The sequence below is a fragment of the Rhagoletis pomonella genome, unplaced genomic scaffold, assembly GCF_013731165.1.
Source record: "Rhagoletis pomonella isolate Grant_MI unplaced genomic scaffold, Rhpom_1.0 Rhpom_scaffold_00014, whole genome shotgun sequence".
Lineage (NCBI taxonomy): Eukaryota > Metazoa > Arthropoda > Insecta > Diptera > Tephritidae > Rhagoletis > Rhagoletis pomonella.
In genome coordinates this window covers 9,544,951-9,564,767 of record NW_023458568.1, presented here as the reverse complement: position 1 = coordinate 9,564,767, position 19,817 = coordinate 9,544,951, and the positions used below count along the sequence as shown (strand labels likewise).

The 19,817-nt window shown below is 38.4% G+C and overlaps 1 protein-coding gene across 3 annotated transcripts in view; it reads right to left on the bottom strand.

Moving 5' to 3' along the window:
* The window catches only part of LOC118749213 (ubiquitin-conjugating enzyme E2-22 kDa), a 250,815-nt gene that overhangs the window by 189,584 nt on the left and 41,414 nt on the right, over positions 1-19,817 (bottom strand). For all 3 annotated transcript variants that reach the window (XM_036484001.1, XM_036483999.1, XM_036484000.1), the window contains exon 3: positions 529-681. In XM_036484001.1, the coding sequence (XP_036339894.1) occupies positions 529-681 (153 nt within the window). The remainder of the gene's footprint in view (positions 1-528; positions 682-19,817) is intronic.

The window sequence follows — 19,817 nt, the reverse complement described above, 5'->3', positions numbered from 1 at the left end:
CAGGTTATGTGCCAAATTTTTGCATTTGTACTAAAGCCTGTTCAGTTACAAAACAAATCAAGTTACTGATGAAGAAAATACGAAATATGAGTGGTCAAATGAAAATGCGCAAAGATTTTTTGAATAAAATACGAGCAGTAAAGCGTGTTACTCGGGTGTTCGTGGCGTATCTATATATTAAGATTTTTAAATTTGTTCGTAAGATATACATGATTAAAAGGAACCAGTTTTTGCTTTAAGCTGAATAACGGTAAATTGCAAATATCTCGAAAACGAATCCATAGAAAAAAAATTAACTCGATTTTCGGAATCACCGAGCAATTCTACACAGGAATTGGATAATGGCGTCTGGAGAACAAAAATAAAACTAAAATTTGTGATCCAGTGTTATTTGTCGTGGTAGATCGGTGCGTTACACTCGCATTGTGTCCAGAACTCATTTCATATTAAAATACAATTGGTTGTGAGAAATACCTTTTTATGCTAAATAAGCCTCAGACCTTATATTTATTAAATGGTGATAATTACTTTAGGCGGATTGAATGGATATGTTTCCGGGACTTTAATCTCTAAAACAAATTTTCCTCCCTCATATGGAGTATCTGGTGGACCAGCGATTTCCCCGCGCAACTCTGTCCAGCTATCGTTGATCAATTCAATTTTAATAGAGCATTGCACAATCTGAAAGAATTACAAGTAAAAAAGACTGTTAGACTGTGTTTTATATACTTATAATAATTTCGCAAAAAAAAAACAATTAGAGGTACCGCAGAGTTGTACATAAGGGTGTTTGGAACAAAAGTAAACCCTACGGTAATTTTAACTTCCTAAGGGCCAGTTTTTCAGTGCCCATTTAAACTTAGATTACGTAAACTGCGTTTATATTGAACAGCTGGCTGGCATTTGATTGGATAATCTTAGTTTAAACTAGCTATCTCGAGCGTTTAAACTTAGTTTAAACCCCAACCGCTCACTAAAAAAACTGACCCTAAAGGTGTCCAATAGTAATCAAAAACAGGTGAAGCTACAAATAACAAGTAATTTTTAGCAAAAAAAAAAACCGACTTCAACTCCCATATAAAATATATATATATATATATATATATATATATATATCATGATCCACTGATCGGATCTCAACCAGATTAGTATGGGACCACCTCTGAGACACTACCTTTCCGATGCAAAAAGAATTATCGAAATCGACTGACGTGGTCCAAAGTTATGCGGTAACATACATAAAAAAAAAAAAATATTCCGACGAACTGATAACCTCCTCAAAGACTGTCGTCAAATTTCGGTGTCAGATGATTGACATTCCGTTTTCATTACTGACGTCAAATGTGATGTTAAATTTTTACAAAAAGTGTAGAATACCTTTTAGCTATAGACACACCAAAAATGTAATTGGATAGAACTCTTCATGTTGATTTCAACCTTACCAAAATTATTTAGCGCAAGTAAAAAATTAAGAAGATATAGGAGGTTAGGTTAAATTTTTTGATATATTTTTAAGTCAAAAATACTAAAAAACAAAAAATTTTAACTTTTTCATTAAATTACCTTTTCTGAAGAAAATTGCATAATCAATGCTACAGAAATTTATATTATTTAGAAAGTACAAGTTATTACGTTATATAGAAAGGTTTGTTATAGAGCAAAATTTAACAAAAGTAGTGGGTAAAAATCGAAATTGTATATATATTTTTTAAAATAGCGTTTACCAAAAATTTGGTTTAAAAATGGTTAAAGTAAATACGTCGTAAAAACGCTACTAAAATTATCTTTGAATTGGCATCAATACTTTTCTAATCGGTCAAGTAGTTTCCGAGATATTAAACATATAAAAAATAGGAAAATTGAAATTTAACATGTTATATTTTCTTTGTTTTTTACTTGCCCCAAATAATTTGGGTATGGTTGAAATCTGCGTGAAAAGTTCTACCGATCTGCATTTTTGTTTTTTTTTTTTGTCGCTGTTCGCATGGCAAACGAAATCAAAATTGCCAACATGTTGGCAAATACATTTTGGTTGTCAAATGCTGTCACATCAGCGGCGAGGACCGTTTTCATTTGGATGTCATTTTATATGACCGTGCGTGGTGATATATGACACCAAACGCAAATGACACCAGATAACAACCCGTTTTCATTATTTTGACAACATTTGACGTCAAATATGACCTAATGAAAACCAGGCTTAAGGTTGATGCAATCTAAATACATAAACAAATTTTTAAACAAAAATCGATATTGTATCCAACAGTTTGATTTCATTGATTACTAGTTTTTATAACCGAGCGCACTTGTGCACAAGGGTATTATAACTTTGTTCACATAACGGTTGTTTGTAACAGGCAAAACGAATCGAGATATCCCACGACAGTCGGGTCTACGTAACCGGAACGACCCAGATTTATATCTGGCCAAGGGCTGTCACTCCAGCAACACTCCCCAAAAAGTCTTTGGGGAATTTGTATGCTGCTACAACAACAACAACATCGAGATAGATATAGACAAAAGTATACATAAATGATCAGAATGAAAAAAGAAATCGATTAAGCGGTGACTGTCTGTCCGTCCGTCCGTCTGTGCACACGATAACTCGAGTAAAAATTTAGATATCTTAACGAAACTTTGTACGTGCACTTCTTTCGGGCGTAGGACGGAATGGGCAAAATCGGACAATAACCACGCCTACCTCCCATATAACGGTAATTTTCAGAAATACGAAAACTGCGATATTTAAATAACTACTAAAGATTATTCACTCAAAATTCATATTTACAATAATTTTTAGACGAAAAATAATATTATGAATTTTTGGAAAATGGGCGTAGCCACGCCCACTTATGGTTACATGTGTATATCTTGGTAACCGCTGCACCAATTTCTTCCAAACTTGGCACAGTTGTTAGCCTTGCTACAGCATACCAAATGGCAAATCTGACAGTAACCACGCCCACATCGCATATAACGGTAATTTGGAGAAATACGAAATCTTCGATAAATCAGTAAATATTAAAGCTGATTTATTCAAAATTGATGCTTGCAACAATTCTTTACCAAGAAATACGTTTATGGTAAAATTTTGGAAAATGGGCGTCGCACCGCCCACGTATGATCACATATATGTATCTCCGTAACCGTTCTATCAATTTGTACCAAACTCGGTATGGTTATTGTGCTTGCCACATAAAAGCAAAACGTAGAAAATTATTGAAATCGGACTAAAACTGAGGCCGCTTTTCATAGAACGGTAAATTTCAGAAATGCTTCAAACTTCAATATTTCCAAATTTAAGGACGCTAACTTACTCAAAATTGATACACCCCGCCTTACCATGTAGCGGTAGCTTTCGGAAAGGTGAAAATTATATATTTAATACTTGCGCCGGGTATTTAATGTTCGGCTGCGCCCGAACTTAGACTTTCTTACTTATTAATACATGCATATCGAATAAAACACCTCTTTGAGGTAAAATTTACGAGTGACGAAAGCTGAACTAGAAACACAAAATTTATTATATCAATTTCGTGACGAGAATTATACGCATTTTTAAACTGCCTTGGAAACGTACGGAAAATCTTTTTTATTCATGCGAATCGTTGCAAAAGTTCTGTTTTTTATTTTGTGTTTCTAGCAGTAGACGGACTTTCGCAACGTTCCGAATAAATAAAAAAAGATTTTCCGTACGTTTCCAAGGCAGTTAAAAAATGCGTATAATTCTCGTCACGAAATTGATATCATAAATTTTGTGTTTCTGAGGCAGTCCAAGCTATTTCAATGAAAATTATGATTTTTTTTAGATTTTGATATAAACTGGGTATAATGTAGAAATACCTCTAAGATATGGCAAAACGCGAGGAATGTAAAAAAAAATAAAATTTGCTTAAGTTATACAACAACAAAAATATTAGGTGTCCCAACATAACAACACTAACATAACAAAATGTGTAACAACGGTTAACACAGCACGCAGGATTTTTGCACTCGCTAATTTGTTGAATATTTAAGCGTGTTAATTCCATATATAAATCTTTTTGCATACCGGAAATAATATCTTAATATACACTGTGCACGTGTCGATTGGAGCAACAAAGGATTTCTCACCGGTTCCTTTGTAAACAACAGGCGATTTCTCTCCGGGCATACTCGCGCTGCCGGGTCAGCAAAACGGAATCACCATTTTATCACACCGGAGAAGCTGAATTGGCGTATGAAGCTCGCAGATGGTCGCTGTGTTCCTTGTGTGTGGTAATTTTGGCACTTTGGCATACTTTACTAGCCATTTTATAGAAGTTTAAAAACACTAAACTGCCTTTAATATAAGAAACAGCTTTGGTTAAAAGAAAAAAAACTGTGTGTAATTGCGCCAAAATCTCATAAACAGTGAGCTGTCAAAATTGTATTGTATTAAATCAGCTGTGCCCACAGAAGGGTTGCCAACGTCCAACAAAACAAGGGGGCTTCACGTTAAAGTAACACACACTATATTATAAGGAGGACGCACGTCACAGTAAAACTTTGCTGACACTGCAGAACTTAAGGTATCTATGCTGTTCTAGTAAAATTTTTAGTGCATAATTGTATCACGTCATTCCAAATAATAAAAAGCTGATTTTAACTGGACCTATAGAACCCAAAATCCGCGGATGATCAAAATGCCACTTGAAACTCGTTCAGTGAAAAAGGATATTACGAGGAACCAACATACGCCTTCGCACAATCCGTCGTCATCGCTAATTGAAAAGCTGGAAGCAAATTTTGGCACGCAATGAGAGGCAATTATCTCTGAGTTCTCTGCCATAGTAAAGGAGTCCGAGGAGAGAATTATGCAGATAATAAGTGACTTTGCTGGAGAAATATCCAATGTCAAATTGTCAATAGCGGTAATTGACAATAGGGTGTCGGCGGTTGAGAGTTCTTGCGCTGATATTTTTTCTCCGTAACGAGCTGCTTGCTGTTCAGAGCGAACTATGCGAGCTGAAAAACAACGCAGTGGCGGCGGACATTATAATTAATGGTCTCCCACAGGAAAGCGCTGAAAACTTGCGCGAAGTATTCGGGAAGGTATGTACTGCTATTGAGCACACACCCCCACCACTTCGCGAGGGTTTTCGGATCCGCTTGGGCAAAGGTGACCAGCGAAAAAATAACCAAAAACCCGTAGCCGTGAAGCTGGCTGCTGCATATGACCGTAACCAGCTTTTTAAATCGATTGCTGCTTTTTGCAAAGAAAAAAATAAGAGACCTCTAATTCTTTCGGATCTCGGATTACCAGGATATGGAAAGGTATACATTCATGAGAGCCTAACGAACTCTGCGCGTGAGGTGATGATGTATGCAACCGACTGCAAGAGAAAAAAATTGTTGACGTCCTCTTATTCAATCCGGGGAAAAATCCACAGTAGGCTGAAACCACATGAAAATGCAAAAGTCGTGTTTAGCAAGAGAGACGTCGATGCTTTTATTGGCGCTAGAAACTTATCATTTCTTTCTTTTTTAAATTTATTTATTTATTTATTAGTATATATATTATTTTAATTATGATATCACCTTCTTCGCTCCCATCCAAAGATCTTTGGCGTAATATGAAAAACCTTAATGTGCATGGAAAAATTAAATCGAAATGTACCATTGATCCCGAGACACTAAATGATTTCTTTGTTAGTGCCTGCAATGCCGTTACCCTACCTCAAATGAGGGATGTTAATCTGGGACATTCTAGTGTTGTAAAGGAATTTCAGTTTGAAGGAGTTAGTGAACTGGATGTGGTGAAAGCAATTATGAACATTAAGTCGAACGCTGTGGGAGATGATGGAATATCTCTAAAACTTATCAAAATTGCATTACCATATATTATAAGTACCATTACCCATATCATTAATTTTAGCTTCACAAGTGCTTCATTTCCCTCTGCATGGAAAAAAGCTACTATTATACCCGTTGCTAAAAAAACAACTGCAGTTGATCCCAGTGATTACACGCCAATCAGCATATTGCCTGCCTTTTCCAAGGTTTGTGAATCTCTAATGGCAGCAAAGATCTCAGCTTATGTGCAACTAAATAATTTATTATCACCATGGCAGTCTGGTTTTCGAGTTCAACATATCTGCAGCACTGCAAAGTTAAAGATAGTCGACGATATTAGAGTAGAGCTGGACCAAAGTAACATAACTCTTCTCTGCCTTTTGGACTTCTCTAAGGCTTTTGACATCGTAAATCATGCTCTTCTGTGTCAGAAACTTAAGAGATTTTTCAGCTTTTCGGAAAGTTCCGTTAATCTCATGACCAGCTTTGTATGTCGAGGGTATTCCGAAGCTTTGGATTGGTACCACAGCTCTTTTGTTAACTGACAAAATTAAAAATCTGGGCTTTGTTGTTAATTCCAGATTAAGCGCTACCGACCACATTAATAAAGTGGTAAACGGCGTTTTTTCTACCTTACGTAGTTTGAAAATGTCTGCACCATTTACCCCTTTAGAAACGAGACGCAAGCTAGCCATTCAGCTTATCGTACCCCAGATGACATATTCCGAACTAGTATACAGTAAACTTGACTCAGCGTCTGCACATAAAATCGAGGTGACCTTTAATAACATCACACGCTACGTCTATGGTATCGGAAAGTACGATCAGATCACTCCTGAATTTTTTTTTACACCGAAGTTGAGTAAAATGAGCCAATTTACAAATTTTTTTAACTTTTTTAGAATTTTTTTGAATAAGCAGTTTTATAGCCCATTAAATAATAAATAGTTAAATAAAGTGCAAGTTTTAAGCGATAGCAAAACTTCCGTTAATTTTATTTTCTTTCTTTGAAAATAGTTTTAGGCATTTTCATCGATATGGAAAAAGTGCAAGAAGCCGTGAGCATAAACAATATTAAAAATCAACGCAATTTTGCAGTAGCTTATTACTTGCACTTTATTATACTCAAATTTAATGGGCTACAAAATTGCATACTCAAAAAAATTCAAAAAAAGTTTAAAAAATTTGTAAATTGGTAATGTACTCATTTTACTCAACTTCGGTGTAAAAAAAATGCATAACTCAAATTATTGCAGAGTGCACCCCATAACATTATACTTAAATATTGCGCAATACTCAGAGCTAGCATTGTGATTTTTTCCAATTTTTTTTTTGAGATGGCGTATTTTAAAAAACTAATTTTTGTTTATCAAAAAATTTGTATGTGGAAAATTTTACAAGAAAAAAAATTAAAAAATATTTTTTTTCGTAGGGAATTTTGATGTGTGTATGTGTGATTTTATCGATAAAAACGTTTTAATTGCGTATGCATGTTCACTTTGAGCAAATTGTGAGCACTGGTTGGGGAAATCTTCGGTAGATTGGGCAAATCGCTAATTGGGCCCCAATTGGGCCAAAATTAGAGCCCAATTGGGAAAATCTTTTGGCTCTGATCGGGCAACCTCACAAAATTTCCAGCAAGGAAACTTTATCATAATGGGCAACAATTTTTGTGCCCTCAACTGGCACGAAAATCTGCTAGCATCATATAAGTGCATTTTCAGAAAAAAAATCATAACTCGAAAACGATGAATTTTAGCATATTGCTACTCGTACTGAAAATAGTTTATACTATTCCCTAATAGACAAAAAAGTTTGAGAAAAAAAAGATGTGGCAATTTGAAAAAAATCAATTTGCAAAAAAAAAAAAATTTTTGTTTAAAACAACAATTAATTATTAATAAACAATTACTGATGTTTAGTTCACTAGATCGATTCAGTAGATCAATATCTGCAATTAAAAAAAATCATTAAAATCCTTGCTTTTTTGCGGCAGTTATAAACGACTTCATCAAAAGTTGCTATTACGAGAGGAAAAAAGAAGCGTTCGTACTCAAAAAGAAAAAAAATCAAATCGAAAAATTCGCATTTGTGAGCAAAAAGAAAAAATACGTGTCTCCTTAAATTGTTCAAGGAACAATCCCTGTGAGTTTTATCGCAAACTTAAATTCACTTTCCCCCGGCCTGGGTGATTTGAGATGGAATGAGCCATAAATAATAATTTCTTTGATTGGCCATATCTCCTGAACGGGCAGAGATAAATTAATCATTTTGGTTTAAATTAAGCAAAAATTAATAAATTTTTCACTTTTTTTAAGTAATTCAAATTTAAAATTATACATTTCGGCAAAAAGTTATTACTTTTGCGTCAAAATTCAGTATCAACAGAAAATAAGCCACCTGTTTGGTCATGGAGGAAGCGCAAGCAAACTACTTTCTAACTCTGTTTAATTTTAGTACTTATTACTCGCTTTACTCGTTATCATTTCGTTTTGTGCTGACCCTTCGCCTTATGCGTAGGCTCTAGCAAGTATACATATACCTGTGCTCTAGTACAAGGCAGGAGCATTCGCATTTTCGATCGCATCGCAGAACGCACGGGCTATTTCGAGCATTCATCTTTGGCACAAATAAATTTGTATTTTGAATCTGAACTTGGTCTCGTTTTTTTTGCATTAAATAGCCAACGAAAAGGCTCGTTGACTGCACATTTTTGGTGACCACGACGTGATCGCGATTAAAATAATTTTGTTTCATTTTGCGTCAAATAAATCCTTCCAATAAAAAGACGTGAAGCGAAGGTGTACATACAAGTACATAAGCACTACATAGGTACAAACTTAAGAGCAAACCGCTACTTGCATATGGTGTTCCGTTCGGTTTTATATACTTGCTGAAATATTTTAATATATGCAAATATACCGCTGCTGGTGTCGCGCTATTTCGATCCGTTGGACACATAATATACATAAATATATATTAAACAAATAAGTACCGCTCCAGGAACACGCTAGTTTAACTGTCCTAACCAATCATACATACATTATTGCTCGTGGGTGCGCGTATTTTAAGATTTGTACCATGACAACGAAGGAAGCTTCTCGACTGTCACCTGAGGATATGGTGATTTATTACAAGCGTAAGGCGGAATCAATTTTTGTACAAGCGCAACCGATTGAGCGAATTGCATTTAAAGGTACGCTTGGAGTGCCTCGAACATATTTCCAACACGTTTAACTTAGCCCATGACAGCCTCGAGGAACTAGATTTTGATGAAATCGGAGGAACCCTGCGTACAAACTTCGAAGAGCTACTGCTTTCACTGTGATGTCGTATACGGCATGAGATTCGTAAGCGTCAATCTCAAATGCCATCTTTTTCTACCATGCGCCATGACCCGACTTTGGAAGGTCAAACGGTTGTCCTGCAAAGTCGACCACGCTTTCCTGAGCTCAGGTTGCCTACATTCAGCGGAGGTTACACGGAATACACCGATTTTTTCTCAATGTTTACGAGTATCATAGATAAGGATCCTGATCTCACGAATCTCGAGAAGCTGCAGCATTTACGTTCATCTCTAAAGGGCCCAGCGCTGGATGCACCCCTTTCATCGGAGATGACTGGCAACAATTATGCTGTGGCTTTAGATTTGCTTGACAAACGATTTAACAATAAGCGTCTTATTTTCCAGGCACACATCACTGAGATTATGGGCATCAAAAGGATGGACACTTCGTCAGCGGTGAAGCTTCGGGAGTTATCAGCCAAGGTAAATGCAAACCTTCGCGCATTACAGACTATTGGAAATTCGGAGCAAATAGCAGGGTGCATAATCCTGCACACTCTTCTGCAGAAGGTTGACAGTGCTACGCAGACCAAGTGGGAGGAAGCTGCGCTCTTGGATCTCATACCCTCATGGGAGCAGTTTACAACTTTCCTGGAGAAGCGTTGTCAAAAACTGGAGAACGTAGAACACTCTATGGCAGCATATACGCGTGGCTCTCAGGTGGGAAAAAACAGTAGAATCACTAACCATAGTAGAAAATCTTTTATCACTACTAACGCTTCAACCAATGGCTGTGTTTTCTGTGCCAGCACAGACCACGCTATATATGCATGCACGCTTTTTGCAAATTTGTCGCCACAACTCCGTCTTAAGGAGGCCAAGAAACTGGCCTTGTGCTTAAACTGCCTCAGAAAAAGCCATCAACTTCGAACGTGCAATGCTGGCTTATGTCGTGTATGCGGAGCCAAGCATCACAGCCTATTACATATTGACTCCACTAAATCACAAAGCACTCCCTCTGCAGTGCAGGGTACCTCACCTTCGCAAGTAACATCGGAAGACCCCGCAAACCGTTTCAACTTCAGTGGCACATCACTCTTTGGCTGCAATCTCACAAACACCGTCAGCTGCCACATCGGCCCAGAATCTCAGTCCTGATGTTGTGCTTCTGGCCACTGCTGTAATCAATGTAAAGAACAACTCTGGTACATGGGTACCCTGTCGTGCACTGCTCGACTCCGGATCGCAGTCGCATATTGTTACATCCCGTCTCGCTAATCAATTGCAGTTGCGCAAAACCAAGTCTACCACATGTGTATCGGGTCTTGGTGATGCCGACTTCGCCTCTGATGGTTTTACTATCAACATTGTTATTCAGTCTCAAAATTCGGAGTACTCCACTTGCATTACAGCGTTGGTTGCTCCTAACATTACGGACAATCAACCGAGTCTTACTTGAATACTTCTCATTGGAATATACCCTCAAATATTCGGTTGGCTGATCGGCAGTTTTTCAAGCCGCGACGAATAGATATGCTTATTGGAGCCAGTCTCTTCTATGATCTTTTATGTATTGGTCAAATAAAGTTAGCTCATGGCCTACCTCTCCTGCAGAAAACTAGGTTAGGGTGGGTTGTAACAGGTGGTGAATCGCAGTCGCGAAGTCGAGCGACATTGGCCGCACAGTCATCGCATGATATAGAGAGCAAATCCAATGTTCAAAGCGATCAACTGGCACGTCGTTTTTGGGAGGTTGAAAGTTGCTGTCAATCTGGCGCCAAATACTCCAAGGAGCCCGAGTGCGAAGCCCATTTTAAGGCCAATTATGTTCGCTTGTCTACCGGGAATTATTCGTTTCGGTTACCTGCAAAATTTAATATTGATCTTTTGGGTGACTCTTATCAACAAGCTTTTCGTCGGTATCTCCATCTAGAGCGAAAGTTGGAGCGCCACCCACAGCGGAAGGCACAATATGCGGCATTCATATAGGAGTACTTGGCTTTAAACCATATGTCGCTGGTCAGCACAGACAGTCTGGGGCATTGTAAGTACTTTCTACAACACCACTGTGTTTTAAAAGAGGACAGCACCACAGCTCCGCGTGGTGTTCGACGGTTCTGCCGCTTCATCCTCTGGGTACTCATTGAATGATTTGCTTATGATAGGACCATACAACCTAAGTTGTTCAACACATTGCTTCGATTTAGAACCTTTCCAGTCGCCTTGACGGGCGATATTTGCAAGATGTATCGTTGTGTGCGGGTCTCAGAGCCCGATAGTTATTTGCAATGCATCTTGTGGCGTGACTCCCCGCAGCAGCCAGTTCAAGTCTTTAGACTTGACACAGTTACTTATGGTACAAGGCCAGCTTCATTTCTCTCAATTCGTTCGATGCATCAGTTAGCCATTGACGAACAACCATCGCACCCCATATGCTCGAAAACATTAAAGCGTGATTTTTATGTCGACGACCTTATTACAGGTGGGGAGTCTCTTCAAGAAGTTAAGGAAATCATGAGTCAAACTACAAACTTGCTGGCAAAGGGAGGTTTCAAGCTGAGAAAGTGTCGCTCCAATAATCCTGATTTGCTGCAGGGGATACCGGCTGATGAAAGAGAAACACTACTTAAGTTCGACGATGGAAGCGATATCACAAAGGCACTGTGCCTTACTTGGGACCCTGCATCAGATTGTCTACTGTTTGCGTTTTCACCAATGCAGCCTGCAACAAAGCATTGTAAACGTTCCATCTTGTCAACTATTGCTCGCTTCTACGATCCGATCAACAAATTTGGAGAGAAAAGCTCGACTGGGATGAAAGCTTGCCTTCATCATTACAGTCATCGTGGCTTAGTTTGTGCGCGGATCTTGGTTGCATACCTCAACTAAAGTTTCCTCGTTTGGCAATTCAACAGAAGAGCACCTGGGAAGTTCATGGCTTCAGCGAGGCCAGCATCGAAGCATACGGAGCATGTGTTTATGTTGTGTCGGTCAGTCAGGAAAAAAATCAGGTGCACTTACTATGTTCAAAATCTCGTGTAGCGCCTTTAAAATCTCTTACGGTTCCAAGGCTGGAGTTGTGCGGCGCCACCCTGCTGGCGCAACTCATGCATGAAATAGCTGAAATGGAATTTTTCTCGTGCCGATATTATTGTTGGTCCGATTCAGCTGTAGTCTTATCGTGGATACGCGACGAACCATCAAGATTTCAAATCTTTACATCTAATCGCATAGCTACTATACAGGAGTTGACTACGGGAATGGAATGGCACTACGTGCCTACGAAGTCAAACCCTGCTGATATTTTATCAAGAGGAGGAACTCCAAGGGACCTCATCGACTCGTCGCTTTGGCTTCATGGACCGGACTTCTTAGCTGAAGATAAAACTAAATGGCCAAAAGTCTTGCGTTATAGTCAAATAACCTCCGGAGGTGTGCAAAAGTGTGTTGGTCGCCACGTCTGAGCCCATCGATATAACGCTTAGATGTAAATTCGTCAACTTATTCGAAAAATTACAACATGTTTTCGATTACATTTATAAGGTTCAGCATCGCATGAGGATCTCTGGACTGACTGTTGATTTCCTCCGTCATGGCACAAAATTACTTCTGCGCAACATCCAAATGGTTCACTTCAAAGATGACCTCAAATGCCTTCAAGCCGGTCAACGTGTGAAAGCATCCAGCTGCATGGCGTCGCTTTCACCATTCATCGATAGTTATGGACTGCTTCGTGTGGGTGGACGACTGAAGAACTCGGCGCTCGACTTCGACGCACAGCATCCAGTCATACTGCTCAGGAGGCATCCTATCACTCATGCAATCATTATGCATTTTCATAGGCGCAACTTACACGCGGGTCCTTGCTCCCTACTAGCATGCATTCGGCTGCAGTATTGGCCCATTGGTGGGCGGAAAACCGTTTCGAGCGCTGTAAGCAAATGCATTTTATGTTTTCGAGCTAAACCGCACTTAGCGGAACACATTATGGCTGACCTTCCGGAAGATAGGGTGAATACATCTTACGAATTTATGGCCACAGGCGTTGATTATTGTGGGCCATTCTTTTACAAAAATGAAATACGCAACAAGCAGCCAATAAAATGTTATATCTGCATATTCATATGCTTCGCTGCAAAACTATCGATGGCACTATCGATAGTATCGATAGTGTATCTTAAATTTACACTATCGACATTATCGATGGTGTCGTTTTTAGGTCAATACTATCGATAGTTGCAAAACCATCGAATTTACTTGCGACAATCGATAGTTTTTTCTAATTTTGCACTTTTTTATTTGAATTTCACAAGTTCGTCAAATAAAAAGGCGCGAGGCTGAGGCGTTGAATGAGTTGTAAATAAATTAAAATGTCTCAAGAAAGTGGTAAGCATTATAAAATATATACACGTGTAGTTATATCTATCAATACTGAACGAAAACATTAATATTTGCAGCAACGGTTCATGAAAACAGCGAACCAAATGAATCAGGCAGCGAATATGAGAGCGTTGTGTGCAAACGAAGCCGAAATGGAATTTCAGAAGTGTGCAGTTATTTTCAGCGCTCCAAGGATAAAACTCGTGCAAAATGTTTGTCTTGTGAAAAAGTATACAAAACCAGCGGCAATACCTCCAATTTGTTGGACCATTTAAAACGCACACATCCTGGTTACAACAGAATGTCGAAACCAAATAAAATAACTTCATTTTTCAATGCATCAGAAACGCATGACTCGCATTCGGCTCGTAAAAAAGCACTTGACAGTGCACTAATGAAAATGATTGCCATAGATTACCAGCCTTTCCGAATCGTAGAAGACGAGGCCTTTTCCGCTTTCGTCAAGTTACTAGATCCGCGCTATGTGATGCCTAGCAGAACCACGTTGCAGAATGTAATGTGCCACGAATTATATGATCAATCGAAAGAAAATCTTAAAAATATTCTTATGAAAGTAGATACTTGTGCTAGTTCTACGGATGCCTGGACCTCTCGGGCAAACGAGAGTTACTTAACCGTAACCTGTCACTTCATTGAAAATTGTAGCTTAAGAAGCGCAGTATTGTCTACCTACAATCTTTTGGAGAGTACTAATCATTCGGCTGCCAATATTGCCGAGTCCTTGCGAATTGTACTGACGGAGTGGGGCGTTTTAGATAAAGTTTCGAATATTGTCACCGACAATGCGTCATCCATGATTAAAGCATGCGAATTGTTGCAAAAACGACATCTTCCGTGCTTTGCTCACACATTAAATTTGGTTGTGCAAGATGTGTTAGCTTTTGAAAAAGTCAAAAATGTGATAACGAAATGCAAAAAGGTTCAAAAGTAGCTCGATCGCTTACGCCAAATTTAAAAATGCACAAGGAACAGGAAAAGTTTATAATTTATTGCAGGAATGTCCGACACGCTGGAATAGTGCATATCGCATGATAAAGCGAATTTTGCAAACTAAGGACATAATTTCCTCTCTAATTTTAAGAACCCCAAAAGCACCCCAGACTTTAACTGCTGACGAAATAGAGCTACTAGAAGAATTAGTTGAATTATTGGCACCATTTGATGACGCGACTATTCAAGTATCTGCAAGTAACTCTGTAACAATTTCGTTAATCATTCCTATCATATGTGGTCTCTTTCAAACTCTAAATGAAACGCACAATAAACTAACAACAAAGGAAGGGCTTGCTATATTCAACATTCTGATTGAACGTTTGCAAATAAGGCTTGTCCCCTATGAAAATCGAGCCACACCCAAAATGAGTACATTGCTTGACCCCCGGTTCAAAAAGGAAGGGTTCAGGAACCATATCATTGCGGAACAGGCAACTTTAGCTTTGGAAAATGAGTTTTCTAACATGCTCAAACCTTTGAGTCCCGTGGTTACTGATTTGCCGACACATACGGTAACATCACCAGAATCGTCAACACAACAGCCGAAAATTGCACCGCTCTTTAAGTTCTTAAATGACAAGGTCGCTGGTAAACGTAAATCCACAAGAGCTGATGCCATTATAATGCTTCGTCAATATTTCGAAAATCAAAATTTGCCACACGATTTTGATCCATTAGAATATTGGAAGGTAACAATGGCCGTCTATGGGAATTTAGCTTTTAATAATTTCTGTTCTATGTTTTGTAGACAAATACTGATATGAAAGGCTTAACACAATGTGCTCTACGCTATTTATACACTCCAGCAATGTCAACAGAGCCTGAACGAATTTTCAGCAAAGCTGGATATTTACTCTCCGATCGGAGACCATCACTCAAAGCTAAAAATGTTGACATCATAATCTTTGGGCTGTGCCCATAATGATCTCATTATATATTTATTCTTATTAAAGTTCCTTATACAACGTTAATTGCTTGTGTTCACAAAATGAAATAATCTGTATGTGAAAGAAATATATACTAAGTACTTTATTTAAACGAAACAATGGTTTATACATAAATAAAACTTTAAACTTTATCCATTGAAAATATGTCGATACTATCGATAGAGGGCAACCTAAACTATCGAAACTATCGAATGGGGGCAATATCGATAGTTTTGCAGCTCTACTGTGCACATGGAGCTTGTAGCAGACTTGTCAACGAAGGCATTCTTAAATGCACTAAAGCGTTTCATCCTAACGCGTGGTCGCCCCACGCGTATATGGTCAGACAATGCAACTAATTTTGTCGGGGCTAAGAATGAGATGGCTGAATTAAAACGATTATTCTTGAGCGACAATCATGTGCAAGCTGTTCATGAATTTTTTCTTGCCAATGCCACTTTATGAGGCGGCCGTGAAAACTGCAAAATATCACATTTATCGTTCTGTTGGCTCGTCATTGTTAAAGTTCGATGAGCTGCGCACACTTGTTTGCCACATAGCGGCAATTATTAACTCAAGACCTTTGTTTCCTCTTTCAGAGAACCCGGCCGATTTAGACGTTTTAACGCCAGTGCACTTTATTGGTACGGCGCCACTCTCTTCTTATATTGAACCGGATGTCACGAAGATTAACTTTAATCGTTTGGATCAATGGCAGCGCATACCGTACTACCAGCAGATATTTTGGGCCCGTTGGCGAGAGGAGTACCTGACTCTCCTGCAGCAGCGTTCCAAGTGGCGCACGCAGGAATCCGCAATCTGCGTTAACGACGTCGTTTTAGTGAAAGACGAGAACCTGCCTCCTCTCAAGTGGCCCCTAGCAAGAGTCACCGAACTGATATATGGATCAGATGGAGTGGCACGTGTCGCTGTACTAAAGACTGCAACCGCAGTCATCCGAAGGACCATCCGAAAGCTATGTCCGCTCCCAAAGCAGGATGATGTTGAAAGCCCGAGTCTTCCAACGGGGGGAAGATGTTTGGTCATGGAGGAAGCGCAAGCAGCGCAGTCAGCGCAACCAGCATAGCTCTGCACTTGCTCACTCATCTACTCATATTTATGTACATACATCCATACAAACTTTTGTAAGTTGCTCTGCGCAGCAATCAAAGCAAACTACTTTCTAACTCTGTTTAATTTTAGTACTTATTACTCGCCGTACTCGTTATCATTTCGTTTTGTGCTGACCCTTCGCCTTATGCGTAGGCTCTAGCAAGTATATACCTGTGCTCAAGTGCAAGGCAGGAGCATTCGCATTTTCGATCGCATCGAAGAACGCACGGGCTATTTCGAGCTCGACTGCATTCATCTTTGGCACAAATAAATTTGTATTTTGAATCTGAACTTGGTCAGGTTTTTTTTTGCATTAAATAGCCAACGAAAAGGCTCGTTGACTACACACCATCGATTTTTAATCATATTTGTCGACGTAACATCAATACAACTACATACTTCCAACAGATTTCTGCACCAAATATCTGTGAAAATATGCCTCTCCTGAAGCATTGTTGTAGCCCACCCAAGAAAAAAAATCATTCACGTGTATCTGAATCTATAATTAAAGTCAGAGAAGTATATAGACAATTATTCGCCACAGAAATTGGACATGGCTCGTTCATTTGCAAATCTTGTCACACAGGTCTGAAACGAAATAAACTGCATAGTGCTTTCCAAACAAATAACAATAAAAATCATAAAGAAGGTGGCTGTAAAGTGTGCGTAAGTGAAGAAGTATCAAACCGCGTGGAGACTTTGTCTATATCTAGTGACCGCAAAAGCTCTGATGAGGAGTTTGAATTCGATGTTGAAGAGCGCCAAGCAATCGTTATAGCAGCATTAAATAAAGCTCTGCCATCATTAGGTCAACCCAACATCCCGAGTAAGTGGAAAGAACTGAGTGCTTCTAAAAAGAGGACAACGATCGAGGATATTAAGGAATCAATTGATCGAAATTTAAGTGATCCTGAAGATTGTTCCGATATTAACAGCGTCATTGACGAAATCAAAGAAAAGCTAAAAAGTGTCGACAAACCATCGGATAAAATTCATTTGAAAAAAAATTCAGACAAATTTTAACGTCCCATTCTACACAGCCCGCCGAGCTTTTTCTATCCATCAGAAAGAAGGGATCCTGCTCCAAAAAGAATGTGCAGATCAGCAATAAGTATCACTACCGAGGAGTTAGTGAAAGAGTTTTACAGAAGTGATGAAATTAGCCGTATCATGCCTGGTAATAAAGATTGAGTTTCAGTAAAAGTAGGGGGTATCCGTGCGAATGTTCAAAAACGTTTAATTTTATGTAATTTTAAAGAAGTTTACGCGCACTTCAAAGAAAAATTTCTGAAGAGAAAATCGGATTTTCAAAGTTTGCTGAATTCCGTCCTCGCGAATGCATATTGGCTGGTGAAAATGGAACTCATTCCGTCTGTGTTTGTAAAATACATCAAAATGTAAAGTTGAAATTGTTAGGGATAAAAGCCTTTGAATTACCGGACTCATCCAATAACTGTACATTCCCGAAAAATTACTAAGATGTTTTAAGTGCAATGTTATGTGAAAATCCTACTTCATCTTGCCACCTTGGTGAATGCTCTGAATGTCCCGGTGACTTTTGTATTAAAAATCATTTAGAGGAAATTTGCGACGTAAATTCCATTGACTCAGTGGCGTACATAACTTGGACTGCAACAGATCGATCCGAATTAATTCGGCGAATTGAAGACAGTGATTCCTTCATAATTAAATTATGTGACGATTTGAAAGTTTTTAGAAGTCACGATTTTATTGCAAAAAGTCAACAAGGCTTTTTAAATCAAAAATAACTTAAAACCGGACGAGTTTGTGATTCTTAGCGATTTTTCTGAAAATTGCCGATTTATTATTCAAGATGCTGTTCAGAGCTATCACTGGGCTAAAGATCAAGTAACTATTCATCCGGTGGTTGCATATTATCGCGACGTTACTCAATTGCAACATAATAGCTTTAAAGTTATTTCAGAATCTTCAATTCACGACACCGTAGCTGTACATTTATTTCTCAGACAAATTATTAACATTTTGAAAGAAAAATATCACGTTAAAAAAATTTTCCACTTTTTTTTCTCAATATAAAAATAGAAAAAATTTCATTAGTCTGGTCTATCATCAGGCGGACTTTGGTCTAGATGCTGAGTGGCATTTCTTTGCCACGTCGCATGGAAGATCTCCTTGTGATGGGATTGGTGGTACGTTCAAGAGAACTGCAGCTCGAGCAAGTATTCAAAGACCTTATGGAAATCAAATTACTACCCCGCGTCAGTTATACGAATTCGCCAAAGAACGGTAGGTGTATAAGGACTACAGCGGGTCGGCATACCTAGCTATGCTTCAGATTAGCGCAGGGAAATGGGAGTGGGCTTCCCGTAGTCTTATGCAGCGGAAGTTGTACATAAAACTTACATGTATGCCGAAAAACATAACAAGGAACATCTTTATAACAGGAAGCTAAGCCAGCGAAAACATTAAAACCTAAGGCAGCAAAAAAAGTAACTTACATCCACACCACAGTGTTCAGTTGAAGTGTAAATAGGGAGTCCGACTATAGCTCAAAAGAGGGGAAAAAAAGAATGGTAGCTTTTCCCCTGTCGTTACCCACCCAACCTGTTAATGGCGCTGCAAATTCATGTCCATTAACCCAATAAAATGTCTATGTCATATAGCAAGATGTACCCCTACATTTCGTCATCTACAACGTTAAATTGAAAATCCATTGTTACAATTCAGGCAATTATCAAATTTTTACTAATTTATTATATATTATAACTATTTCTAAACCTAACCTTAACATAACTATATTAGGTTTTTGAACAATAATTATTCAAGTGCTCAATGTTTGCCAAAAAAAAACTCAAACCAAAACAAATTCCAAAACAAGTTAGGAGCTTACTATGCTATCCAATATTACACAATTTTATATTAATATTATGTGTATTGAACAAAAATAAATTTTATAAAAATATGTTCAACTCGTTCTAAGGTTCCCTAGCTCAAATGCCGGAAACAAAACCCATTTTAGTAATATATTGAATTCGCTCGAACAAGAGGTATGATGACCACCGGAAGCGAACTGGCAACGTTACGCTAATAGCCACACTCTTTTGAGCGAATTGGTTCGAACTCTGCCTACTAATATTTCGCTGCTTACACAGCCAAATACGTGCATTCACTTGTAATTATGATTTTTCCGCTTTAAAACGTTTTCTTTTTTTTTATACTAAATTTAGTCAAACATTTTTCAATAACTCCTCAAAGGAAATTTATACGTAAATTGCCAAAAGAAGTTTATATTTACTTACATT